We start from the raw sequence: 14,196 nt of genomic DNA on the forward strand, positions 1-14,196 counted from the left end.
TATCAGATGTAAATAGGATTGTGCCTATGAAATTCTCTCGCCAGCACACTGGCTCTGTCGAACTACATTTTCATTTTAAAGATTAAAACATTTAAACCCAGTTCCTATAGTTGTGGGACTTTACCTGCTGTATCTACTGTACAGGACTTTACCTGCCTCTCGTTTACACACAGACTCAGATTATAAAACATATGCAAAGATTGCTCCACTAAGCATTACAAGGCTTAAGTGATTTAGATAGCTGCAACCCATTTTCAAAAGTGACTTAGAAGCCTACATCTCATTGAAAGGCTCCTTAGTTACTTTTGAAAATGGGACTTAAGCCTGAATGGAACAATACCTCCATACTCTTAAAAATCTGGCCCTTCTCCTGCTCCATCGCTGCACGGCATAGAGATGAGCAAGAGAGCATTAGTCACACGTACAGGGAGGCCCACGCAGAGCGGTGAGGCAGTAACATGGCCTGCCACTCTCAACCCATCAATCCTTCCACACTTCTCAGCATGCAATGCTCCCTCCTCCCCATCCTCTCTCAGAGTAGCCCTACCTGGAAGCTGTTCCCAGCGGAGGCGGCAGACAGGTTGTCCTGCAGCCTCTAGCCCTTTGGCGATCGCATAGCTGAGGAGCAGGTCCCCCCTGGTGTTGGTGGCTGAGAACTGGACCCCTCCTCATTCTTGAGGTGAGAGAGTTGCCCTGGCTAGTGGTGTATGTGTGAGGGGAAGCCCAGGGCATTAACGGGGTTCCAAGCGCCCTCAGCATCTCTCTGATTCTAAACAAACAAGTGGGGGAGGGGACAGATTGGCCCCGACCTCCTCCTCAGGGGAATGGCCAGCATGGGGGAGGGGCAGGACTACATGACACATTCCCCCTGTTCTAATGTAGGTGTAGGGAAGGCTGGGAGAGAGTGGCCCCTCGCAGCAGCTGCTGTAGCATTAGCATGCTTGCCTACAACACACTTGCAGGCTCAGCCTGAGTCTCACTGGCTGTGTCAACACTGCAGTTAGACACCCAGGGCTAACCCATACTAGCTGACTCAAGCTAAGGGGATGTTTAATTACAGTGTAGACATTGGGGCTCAGGCTGCAGCCTGAGTTCTGGGACCCTCCCACCTCACAGGGTCCTAGAGCCCAAATGTCTACACTGCAAATAAATAGCCCCTTAGCCCAAGCCTGAGTCAGCGGCACTGGCCAGCCATGGGTTTTTATACCTAATGAGAGCTGAAAGTTTTATCCTGCAGAACCAGCTTTAGGATTTTCAGGTGGGCCTGTGTAGTGAAACATGCTGTGCTGGCAAACCACACACGTGTTTATTACATTTACTCCTGGCTTAAGGTAAAGCAATGCTCAGGTTATTGATTAAGCATAGACTAGGCAATAGCGCACGTAGCCTCTCTAATAGCTCACGTAGTCTCTTCACCATTCATGATATATTGCACAAAGGGAGATGGCTGTGGGGGAACCAATCAATATGTTACAAGTAACTATGATCTCATGCTCTTTGATCTAATTACTAATAAAAACCCAGCTCAAGAGAGCTCGGGACGCCTGCTTAACAAACCTCTTGACTCCGCGTCTCCTTGATCCCAACATCTGGTGACCCGACGTGATTCACGGATCCCGAGGACCCTGCTCATCCGACTGGAATAGTCTAGGTGCACCCGCTGGAAACAGCCACTCGTGAGTATGGGGAGCGATTTATCAGTGCCACAAAAGGCTCATGCTAAGGAATTATTTAAGCTCATTGAGGGGAGCGGTTGCCCAGCGGTTACGCTGCGGCATGTAGAGGATTTTGTTAAGGAAATAGAATGTCAATGCCCCTGGTATCCCGAAGAGGGGTCCCTGCAGCAAGAAGATTGGCAAAAGATAGGAACACAGCTCTTTGAGAAACCGAGAGCAGCAGTACAGCACCTGCTCATGTGGCAGCGCTGTACTGAGGCAGTGGGAAAACTGGGGCCACAGGCGTCTCTCACTGCCGCCCCGCTTCTCGCGCTGACGACACCGCCTCCGGTGCTACCACCAGCGCCTGCGGTGTCGGATACGGGGCAGCGGCCCTCGGATCCCCCCGTTGATAAAGGAACTGATCAGCCTTGTTTCCGGGGGAATCGTGGGGGCTGCGTCCGGGCGGCGGTTGCGTTGGCGCGTGAGACGGGGGAATTGAATTTGGAGGAAGAACATCAGTGGGAGGGGGAGTTGCCCATGCTAATGCCTATAGCGGCAGGAGTCGATGCACAGGGCGATGCCGTCAGACAGTGGACGGCGCTACCGTATACAGTACTGAGGAAGTGAGAAAAGCTATCACGGAGACAGGCATTAGGTCTAATTTCGTGGCAGGCATCTTAGAAGGAATTGGAAATGGCTACATTATGGCTCCACAAGATTGGAAAGACTTATTTCGTATGGTGCTGACCCCCGCCCAGTATATGGTGTGGGACAGTGAGTTTAGGTTAGCTGCTGTGGGATACTCAACCCCAGCTGCCACGCCTGACCAGATTTATGGAGCAGGCCAATTTAGCACTATAGAGGGACAGTTGGAGTTAGACCCAGATGCATATATTCGTACTAAACTTAGTGTTATGAGAGCTTTCAGAAGGGTTCCCGTAAGTGGGAAACCGACTAGGTCTTTCACAGCCACCCGGCAGCAGCCTACAGAGCCGTATCCGCAGTTCATAGATAGGCTCAAGGAAGCAGTACATCGGCAGGTCGATAACGAGGAGGCACAGACAGAGCTTTTACAGCGACTGGCCTATGAGCAAGCTAATGCTGATTGCAAGAAGGTACTGCAATCTATAATACATCGCCCCTCGTACACTTTAGCGGACATGATTCAGGCTTGCGGATGTCGGTAGTCAAACCCACGCTATGGCTCTTTTGGCAGGGGCTATAAGACAAGGTAATAAACCAGCAGGAAATTGTTTTAATTGCAAAAACCGGGACACTTTAAAAGCCAGTGTAGGGCACCGGAGGAGCACATAAAGGAAGGCCCCAGGAAGGGGGTAGGCCCTCCAAAAAATGTCCTAAATGCAACAAGGGGTATCATTGGGCAAATCAATGTCGATCAGGACTAGGGCAGGGAAACCAGTGAACGGGCCCTCCCCGGGCCCCGGAAAAACAATGGGGGCGGAAGAATTGATTAGAGCGCAACCGGCAACGACCGGCAGTGCTGGAATAGACTTGTATAATCAAGAAGAAAAATCCTCATTCTTACCGGGGGAAGTTCTTTTAATGCCTACTCAACTAAAAGGGCCCCTTCCTGAAGGGACGGTGGGCATTATACTCCCTCGGTCATCAGCAAGTAAACAAGGAATTATGGTAGTTCCAGGAGTGATTGATGCTGATTATCAGGGAAAAATATATGTTCAGTATTGGAGTCACCTGCCTTTTACTTTAAGACGGGGGGACTCCTGGGCACAACTGATACTGTTGCCATATGAGCTCCCTGGAGAAAAATCACAGGTAACACATACAGGAGGCTTTGGATCAACCCGTACTGAAGGCGACAGCGACTCTTCCTTTCACCCACAGGTGGCGGCGTTGGTACACCGAATATCCCTGCACAAACCTCAACGTAAGTATATACTCCAAGGTAAGTGGCTGACCGGTTTGTTGGACACAGGGGCGGATGTTTCTGTCATAGCTGAAAAGGATTGGGAACCTAAATGGCCCTCTGAGATAGCCCCTGCGGTATTCGGGGTAGGAGGAAGCCAAGCATCTAAAAAGAGCTCTCAATGGTTACCGGTAAAATCCCAGGAACAAGGCCCCATAATAGCATATATTCAACCCTGCATATTGCCTTTACAGTTTAACATTTGGGGAAGAGATTTGTTAGAACAGATAGGGGCAAAACTGGTTTTGGAAGATGAGTAAGCCTCAGGCTCTTCCGTTACAGTGGAAAACTGATAAACCAGTCTGGGTAGAACAATGGCCATTACCTAAAGACAAATTAGAAGCTTTGCAGCAATTAGTTGAGCAACAATTAAAAGATGGACACATTGAGCATACTACAAGCCCGTACAATACTCCTGTTTTTGTAATTAAGAAAAAATCAGGAAAATGGAGGCTCCTTCACGATTTGAGGGAAATTAATAAAATACTAGAACCAATGGGCCCCCTGCAGTGTGGCCTCCCCAATCCAAATTTAATCCCTTATGACTACCAGGTAGCAATAATTGATTTAAAGGATTGTATTTTTACAATACCGTTACAGGAAAAGGATAGAAAGTATTTTGCATTCACAGTGCCAGTCCTGAACAACGCCCAACCCACAACACGTTATCATTGGAAAGTGTTACCCCAGGGCATGTTAAATAGCCCTACCATGTGTCAGTATTTTGTAAATACTGCTCTTCAGCCTTTCAGAAATAAGTTCAAAAGCTACTTGTATACCATTATATGGATGATATCTTAATAGCCGGTAGGCCCCTACCCACCACATGGAAAAGTGAGTTAACTGATATCTTATGTCAATCGGGTCTGGTAGTAGCCGGAAAAAATACAGGAAGCCGAACCTTTTCAATATTTAGGTCATAAAATGCTTGCAGCATACTCCATGCCCATACTTCCAAAACTTACCTTGCCAAAAAATTAACATATGTAGTACTTCAGCAAATTCTGGGATCCATAAATTGAATAAGACCGTATTACAAGATTCCCACATCTATGCTAACTCCACTGTTTAATGCCCTAAAATTAGGAAAGCAACCGGAGACATAATATCACTAACAAACGAACAACAGGAGGTAGTGCATAAGGTCAACGAAGCCATGGCAGACAGATGGGTAGATAGAGCAGTACCTGACGTGCCCCGTCCTTAATCATTCTTGGGGACACTAAGCAATTCATGGGGCATTACTTCAACATACAAGTGAGAGAGAATTTATCCTCAGTGGATGTATTTACCACACACACACAAAAACACACTCGTCCCATTGTCTGGAATGTTTGCTCAATTAATCACTAAAGGACGCAATCGAGCACTAAACTTGTTTGCCATGGATTTAGTAAACATTATTATCCCCATCCCCATCGCCACCTGGGAAGTTGCATGTATGCACTCGGAGGAGGTGCAAATAGCCCTAGCCAATTATGTTGGGTCCGTAACTTACCATACTCCCAAGGATCCTCGTCTCCAAGTTGCTCAGCATATTCCACTGAAAGTATTTTACTTGGTATCTCCCGTTCCCATACAAGAAGCTCTTACCATTTTCACCGATGGTGGCCCCTCTAGAGGGGTGGTCGCTGGAAGAAAAATGACCAGTGGAAATCCCAGTTTACCTTACATAACGCTCTCCTCAGCGTGCGGAGCTAGCTGCATTAATTCTTGCCTTTAACACATTTTCTGATCAACCGGTTAACCTCATAACAGACAGTTTGTATGCTGCAAATGTTGTTAGTAATATTGCTTCTAGTTGTGTTACTGCATCTTTGGATAATAATTTGCTTGGTTTATTTCTTTCCCTACAACTGATATTACGGCACCGACATCTATTTTTTATTGCACATGTTAGAAGTCATCAGCCTTTCCCCGGAGAAATCTCGCAAGGCAATGCCTATGCTGATAACACCTTAAAGGCTTTCCCCTGCTCTCCTATGGAAAGTCACTCCTTACATCACCAAAATGCTAGGGCATTGGCCAAGCAATTTTCCATACCGCTATCTGATGCAAAAGCGGTTATTCAGCAGTGCCCTGAGTGTACTGGAAACCTCGCAGGACCCGCTATCGTAAATCCTCGGGGGCTAGGTGCAAACCAATTGTGGCAAATGGACGTCACTCGGTTCCCACCATTAGCTCCTGGTCCTATTTGCATGTAGTCATAGACACTTATTCTGGATATATATGGGCAACGCCACAAAAAGGGAAAAGGCGAAACATGTCTGTAATCACCTCATTCGTTCCTTTGCAGTGATGGGAAAGCCATCAGCTTTAAAACTGACAACGGCCCAGCCTATTGCTCTTCAGCGATGGCAGCGTTCTGGATGGGGAATCACGCATACCTTTGGCATCCCATACAATTCCCAAGGACAAGCCATTGTAGAACGAGCTAATCGCACATTAAAAACTGCTCTCCTGCGGCAAAAACAAAAAGGGGGAATTGTCCCCGGCAGCCTGACCGACAAGGAAGTCTGGCTGGCTCAAGTACTGTTTACACTCAATCATTTAAATCTATTACCTTTCAATTCTCAATTTTTCACCAGGGCACAACGGCATTATCAGACGACCGAAGTTCTTCCTGCTCCAAAGGTAACCTATCGTCAGCTACCTGGCCCGGAGTGGAGCGGACCTGTGCCACTAATCACCTGGGGGCGCGGTTACGCAGCTGTATCAACACCAAGCGGCCCGCTCTGGGTACCTGCACGATACGTTCGACCATACAAGGATGGCGTGGCATCAGGGACTGAGCAACCCCATCCCTGACTTCAACATACACTTATATGATGAACAAGGAAAAGTGACAACGGGCCGACAACGAGGGGGCCAACGAAATGCACCTGTCACATGGGGCCAAGTAAAGAACCTAGCTAATCAGGCTGAACAACTGTTGGAAAAAACAAGCCAAGAGAAAACGGCAGAGAACTATATGATGGCATTAATAGCCTCCTTAAATGCCAACTCTGTACTTTTATTAACAATAATTATTTTCAGTTTAACTACTGTCCCTACGGAAGGGGGGCCAATAATGACCGGGGGGGTTCATCTTAATATATGGGAGGTATTTGCAAAGACTTTAAACCAAAGTACCTTCTGCTTAACGGAGCAGAGGGCGGTGGGGGAGGTGCTAGGATCTTGCCTAATACCAGTATGCCATAATCCCAAAGACATCAACAATGATACATGGTTTTATAATTCTCTAGAACAAAATTCTACCCTTAGGGCCTTAGGGTACCCCGGGTACCATAATTGGGGAGATCGACTAACGCACAAACCACGTTTTGCCGTTACCCTGTTAACACCGCATGTTGCTAGTTTTAATGTTAGTTGTGCTAGAATGGTTAATTGTACCAAAAAGACTTGTATTCAATTCCCAAAAGGGAACTTCAATTGCTCAAGTATGGTTAATATATCATATATGTATGAGTACCTACAATTGCCAAGGGGCTGGTTCTGGTCCTGCCCCGGATATACCTTTAACTACATTCCAGCCAACATCAGTCATGAAACTCCATGCTGTCTTAGTAGGCTGTCTTTGGTTTTGCCTCAAAAGGAAGCTAAGGGTACACCACTTACTAAGACAAAACGAAGTGTATTCCTTGATGAAAGCTGTGATAGTCACGCGGCCCTAATTAGCAAGGCCGAATATGTCGCGCTGGCCGTATCCCTGGTTGGGGTGCCCGGTCTGGCGGCACGAAACAGTAAAAATATTAACGCCTTAGCCTGCTCGGCAGTAAAAGCCTTAAATACAACTTCTAAAGCTCTAGCCTTGTTAAATGAGGAACAGGGCGAATTAAGACATGGACTTTTGCAAAACAGAGCGGCCATAGATTATCTTTTAATGCAACATCATTATGGGTGTGAAAAATTGGATGGTATGTGTTGCTTTAACCTAAGCAATAATGAAAAAGCAGTGGACAACCAAATTGTAAAACTACATAATTTAACAAAAGAAGTTACTATGGATGTTGGTTTTTCAGGATTCTGGGACTGGCTTACTGGATGGCTGCCAGACCTATCCTGGCTAAAGCAAATGTTTGCATATGTTATTGTTATAGCTGCAGGATTAATAGTTTGTTGCTGCATATTACAGTGTATTCCTTCACTTATTAGCCTATTTGTCCACGGCTGCCCTTGGCAATGACTTAATACAAAACAGAGCATTCATTATGCCTGCAAATTGCTTAAAAACAAAAAGGGGGAGATGTAGTGAAACATGCTGTGCTGGCAAACCACACACGTGTTTATTACATTTACTCCTGGCTTAAGGTAAAGCAATGCTCAGGTTATTGATTAAGCATAGACTAGGCAATAGCGCACGTAGCCTCTCTAATAGCTCACGTAGTCTCTTCACCATTCATGATATATTGCACAAAGGGAGATGGCTGTGGGGAACCAATCAATATGTTACAAGTAACTATGATCTCATGCTCTTTGATCTAATTACTAATAAAAACCCAGCTCAAGAGAGCTCGGGACGCCTGCTTAACAAACCTCTTGACTCCGCGTCTCCTTGATCCCAACAGGCCTGTTAATCTTTTTTGCCACCATCCCTCTCCCCTCCACTCCAATTTAATGGCCACACCTGCTGTTCCCTCCAGCCATTCAGAATACAAGGGTGTTGGTGGAGATAATACAATATATTTGATGTGGCTATCACGGGCTCTTACATTTCGCTGATTTACAGAGAAAGGTTCAATGTAATCCTTCATATCAATGTGTTCTTCACTCCTAAGAATTTGTTTTCTTTTTAATATGGAAGGGAATGTCATTTGGTGCTTAGAGTGGACGACTGGCAGTCAGGACACCTGGGTTCTGTTTCAGGCTCTGCTACTCATTCACTGTGTGACCCTGGGCAATTACTTAACCTCTCCATCTGGGTTTACTCATCTGTAACTTACCTCACAGACCTTTTCAGTTTAAAATGAATAAATATTAGCACACTACATTATGTGTCAGTGAAGGATTTGAAACTGAAGGCCCTTCACCCAAAAAATGAAATTGAGAATGTGAACTTTGAGGCCCCTTTTAACTGATTAATACTCAACCTAATTAACACCTTTACTTGAAAATCCTTAGAAAATTCAAGATTTACTTGTAGATTACGTGCTGAAATTCTAGGGTAAATGCACAGTGTTTTTTATACAGAAACAGAGGTGGAACTCCTGCTTTAAGTGCAAAGGAGAATCCAATCCTAAGTGTGGTGTCCTTATTAACCTTCCAAAAGGTATTAAGTGCATTCAAATGCTTTGATGAAAGATGTTATTTGCATATTGTTCAGTGTGCTAACATAAAAAAAAGTAACATTCAGGCTTTATTCCATCTTCCACATATATTGTTCTTTCTCAGCAAGCATGTTCTGAAAGCAGAGCTCTCTGTAGATACCACTACAGCATACTGTAGTCTCCCTATTGTGAAGCTATTTATTGTAACACATTAGTCTTCCCCTATTATCTTTGCACATTAATATTGACGTGAATAGGGGGTGAAAACAATGGTAATGTGCCATGTATTCACTGTCTGCTAGATTCCACATTCCCAGCCACATCTTTTAGTGGCAGCCGAGCAAATGTCACATTAATACAGAAAGCTGAAAATGTTGATGACAGTAGAAAAAATGAGAATGAGATACATAGGCCCCTAAAGTACACATAAAACCAGATTCAATTAGTTTTATTTTTCTTAAGCAATATTTAAAGTAGCAGATATTTCAAGCTGTCCACTAATTTGGAATAAAATTTGCTTCCAGTAATTTGCCTTAATCAGCCAACACTCACTCTGCACTTTTATGATTTTGCCCTTTTAGAAACTGCACAGAGTGCCATTGGCAGTAGCAATTCCATCATGAAGTTAGATTGAGGCTATTTATTTACAGTAATTTTCCACCCAATCTCCATTTGATTTTATAACTGTTACTGTTTCATTCTTTCCCCCATTTGAAAAACTAAGATGTAACAAATAAGCCATATCACACTGCACTGTTGAATGAGCCGATGTTTAGAAGATTGAAAGTCTTGAAAGCAGTAGTAGTAGAATTTTAAAGTTAACGGGAATTATGCTTGAACAAGGGGCATACAATACAAATCTTGGGATGCTTAAATCCCAACACACACTTGGGATGGTTAAGAGCTTATTTGTAGTTCAATGGGGTTTGGTTATATTTTCTATTGATTATTATAGGCTGAACAATTTTTCCAATCCAGTGTGCTTATTAAAAGGCAAATCTTACCTTATGGGTTGACAAGAACCACCACAAATATTATGACAGTAACTAGGGTCACCAGACAGCAAGTGTGAAAAATCAGGATGAGGGTGGGGGGTAATAGGAGCCTATACAAGAAAAAGACAAAAATTGGGACTGTAAAATTGGGACATCTGGTCACCCTAACCCTAACCCTAACAGTAACTGTTCTTACAAGCTTTCTAGTTAGATTTTGTGGTCCCAAGGGAGGTTTGTAGAAACAAAGAACTTCTGGATGGTGACCTAAACTGAGTATTTTTGGGTTCACTGGTCACCTGTAGTTACAGGCGTCAAGGTAAGCAAGCCAAACAAAGGAGTGGAAGCCAGGAATTCCATCCTGAGTGCTACCTTCCCAACACTGCCACCGACTCCCCTCTGTGACCTTGGACAAGCCACTTAGGCCAAGATTTTCAGAAGTGATTCGTGATTCCAGGTGTTGAATGTGAGACCTTAAAGGAGCCTGGTTTTCACAATGTGCTGAGCATCAACACTCTAAAAATAAGGCTCCTTCATGCAGTCTCAATTTAGGCAACCAAACATGAAGGTACCCGAAAATCACTAGTCACTAAACAAATTCTAGGTCCATTTCTATCTCCATTTCCCCCAGCTGTAAGATGGATGAGAACAATATTTATCAGTTCCACAGGGGTCCAGTGAAAATTAACTAGCGAATATAAACAAGGCACTTGCAAGATGAAAAGCATCATGACCTTTTTTTTTAAGAATGTGTGACATATTTAAAGCCTGTTTTCACCAGCACAGCCAGAGTATCCTAAAAATACATTATTTATATCATTTTCAATCTAAGAGCCTTCAGATAAGGGCTCAATTCTCTGGTGAAAACAAGGTTTGCAGTCACCTCATGAATTCTTGACAATATAGCAGCAGACAGACTTGAGAGCACTTGGGCATAGTTCCATAGTTCAGCTTCCCCTTCAGCTCCATTCCCCTTGGAACGGATTTAAAATACCACTAGATGGTAAGAATGAGGATTTGGATTTGATGCATTTGCCAGGCTGTTTAAACAGAGAGCTGCTGTGCTAAACAAATCACAGTATAAGTCGTTTCTAATCACTGAGCAAGTCCTCAAAACCCCCAACATAACTCACAAAAGGAAAGATACAGGATGCCAAGAATGAGAATGTTAACGATCATAACCTGACCAGCGGTATGCTCATTGATGGACTTCTCCATGACCTGGACAGGTTCACATCGCCACCATTTTTAATACAATTATTTCAGGTTTTGGCCAAATAATGTCACTGCAAATTCAATATTTTCCATGGAAAAGTTTGATTAAAATCAAAAAGAAAATAATTTTCTCTATTTTTTCTCCCACAGGAAAAATAAATAATATAATAACTATAATATTATCTATAATAACTAGATCTGGTTGGAAAATAAGTCTTCCAGCCAGATCTAGCAATTCCCACAATTCCCCACTGCTGACATACTCTAAGCTACCATTGACTCAAGTTTCGAGTTCAACAGAAGTCAAGACAGCATAAAAAAAAAGTCTAGACAATCAAAAGGACAGTTTTGGTTTTAGATTCCACCAAGAAGAGAAGAGAAACAGGCCAATTTTGCAACCAAATCCCTGTGACATTCGAAAAAGTTAAAATATCAGGGTTTGGTTTTGGCCATGGATCTCCACATAATGTTAGAATAATTAAATTTTATACTCTACAAAGCAGGATCAAGCTCATATACTTCTAGCCTGAAAGTGATTACTGGTAAATACTGTAATGAAGCTGTGACATATAGCTGAGCTGGCAAGAGACCTATCTTGACCTCAGTTATAAGACATGTGTGAGGGTTACTAAATATTATACCACCCTACACCATGGCAGGGAGATGGCATGACAAGGGCCTACTATTAACAGATTCCACAAGTAATATCATATATATTATATTACGCACAAAAATCTATGTTAAAATAACATGAAAGTTGCAAAGACAAGAGCTCAAAAGTTAGAAAAATCCCGTGCAAAGGTTGCCTGTGCAACCTTAATTCACCCCTCTTGTGCATATGCATTGTGATAGAAGTTTTAATTACATGTTCACATACTATTTTTTTCTACTAGATGCCTGCCTCATTCATATTGTTTTTGTTGAACAGAAAAATTCAGCATGAAGCAGATACCTGGCACACAAACTTTCAGCTCAGTTTGGCAGTTATAAGCAACTGAAAACAGGGTTTTATGATGAGAAGTGTGGGGCGACCTTAATTATAGACGTGTCTACCAGCTACACCTATAATTACAAATTTTAAGTACATAGATATACCCAACAAATAGAATTTCAGTGCTAGTGTTGAGGATAGCATCTGAGGTTGAATTGAATTTTCTCCCTTTTATTGACTTAAGGCAGGTCATTTGGGGTAAACTCAAAAGCGGGGCTCAGAGATTTAGCAACACAGATCTCCAGGCATGATCCAAAACCCATTGAATTCAGTGGGAGCTTTTCCATAAACTTCACTGGTCTTTGGATCAGGCCATCTTTACATTTAATAAGAGCCATGGTGCTAAATCCCTCTGCTCATTGGTCAGAGCGATTTGTATCTTTTAGAGGGCTGGGCCATTAAATTGAGAGTGCAGCTTTATGCGGAGAAATACAAAATAATAAATTGAAGGACAATAAATCAAAATAGAGAGTGCCCATTCAGTGAAACAGGCTTTCAACAGAGTGGTCAAGAAGAGATTTATGAGACATTGACGCCATCAGCCTAGTGGATGGTAGCAACAAACAAGGCTCATTAGTTGAGGAAGAGAATACAAATCAGACCAAGTGAGATTGTTATTAAGCGAAGTGCAGGCTGGTTTCCCTTTGTCTAGGACACAGTGTTCAGGTGGGATTCAATTTCAGACAGAGAATATTTTAGTGCTCTCCGGAGAAGATAACACTTAAAAATGATCTTGGATTTTCAGAGTATTTTCCTGAGGGTTGACAGCGAGCACACATCTCTAAAAAAGGAAGAGGAAAGATACCACACAACACACAAAGACATTGACCCTGTAATAAAGTTAAAAAGGAAGAAGAAGAAGAAAAGGAAGAAGAGGAGAAACTTTGCAGCTCTGAGACATGACATTTTTGCTCACTGGCAGTGGGAGGTTTGCTTTTGGGAATATTAAACATATAATATTATGGAAGTTTGGCTTTTCTAGATAGATTCCTCTGTAGGATTCATAAGGTTAATTTACCTCGGCTTCTATAATCCATTTAACACTGCAAAACCAAAACTGTCAAGCCACACTGGTTTTCTTCAAGGGCTTTACAAACTGCACTGACAGCTAAGAAGTCTTATATACTTATCAGAATGTAAGGAAGGTGGTTGTTGTTTTTTTTTTTACTTATTTAAAAGTTCAGTCCAGGTACCAGGCACCCATTTCCATTTAATTTTGCTTTAATCTTTGTATCAGCATTGACAGAAGAGTTGCTTCTCTCTAAGACAAAAGTGAAGAGTTGTGTAAAGAAAAATGCATGCTGTTTTCAGGTTGCAGTAAGTTCTGTGAGGATAAAATGTGCCCACATTTCATATCGTTCTATTTCAATGTAAGACACTTCCACATCTCCAGACCCACCTAGTTCCCCTGCCTCAACCACCAAACTATCAACATCAGCTTGTCATTTCACCCTTGCACATCCTCTTCTTTAGTGGAGAATGCTGTAAAATCTCATCTCCCAGCCCAGCCACAGAGGCTGGTATGTAACAAGGCACAATGACAAACAGAATGGAGAAGAGGAGAGAGGCCTGCAAGGAAAGGAAAATGGTTGTCAACAATTCCAGAAATCCGAGCCTTACTTGCTTAGCAGGTTCTTCAGTTTCAATTATACTCCAACCTTGCCCTGTTCTGAGCATCATCCCATTACCTCCCTGATTCTCACAGTCTCAGCCAGCCTGGATTTTCCCTCTGACTTGCAAACTGCCAAGCCTTCAGATCATTTACAGAAAAATATTCAATCAACTAAGAAAACAAGAGTCATAATTTCTAGTAGTGGTGCTTGGACCTCTCAGCTGGGATCAGAGCCCCTGTTTCACTAGGTGCAGTACATACACAAAAGCTGGGGCTATACTGCAAAGTTTTGTCAGTATCGTTATGTCCATCAGCAATATGAAAAAAAACCACACCGCCTAGCCAACACACCTATGCCAGCAAACCCCCCAGCTCATGGTGGTGTGCTATGCCAACAGTCAAACTCCTTCTGTTGGAGTACATAGCATTTACACCAGTAGTTCTCAAACTTTTGTACTGATGACCCCTTTCACATAGCAAACCTCTGAGTGCAACCCCCCTTAGAAATTAAAAACA

At 43.2% G+C, this 14,196-nt stretch overlaps 1 protein-coding gene across 1 annotated transcript; it reads left to right on the forward strand.

The window, feature by feature from the left end:
* The first annotated feature begins 1,401 nt into the window (after positions 1-1,401).
* Positions 1,402-7,789, forward strand: LOC120386283. The gene is made up of 3 exons (XM_039505432.1): positions 1,402-1,676; positions 3,522-3,564; positions 6,192-7,789. The coding sequence occupies exon 3, from the start codon at positions 6,374-6,376 to the stop codon at positions 7,787-7,789; it is 1,416 nt and encodes a 471-aa protein (XP_039361366.1). The 5' UTR covers positions 1,402-1,676; positions 3,522-3,564; positions 6,192-6,373.
* Positions 7,790-14,196: the final 6,407 nt, after the last annotated feature.

Source organism: Mauremys reevesii, linkage group 18 (assembly GCF_016161935.1).
Source record: "Mauremys reevesii isolate NIE-2019 linkage group 18, ASM1616193v1, whole genome shotgun sequence".
Taxonomy (NCBI): domain Eukaryota; kingdom Metazoa; phylum Chordata; order Testudines; family Geoemydidae; genus Mauremys; species Mauremys reevesii.

Excerpts from the sequence above, each read along its gene's own strand:
- LOC120386283 (XM_039505432.1), top strand. The coding sequence starts at position 6,374 with ATGGCGTGGCATCAGGGACTGAGCAACCCCATCCCTGACTTCAACATA.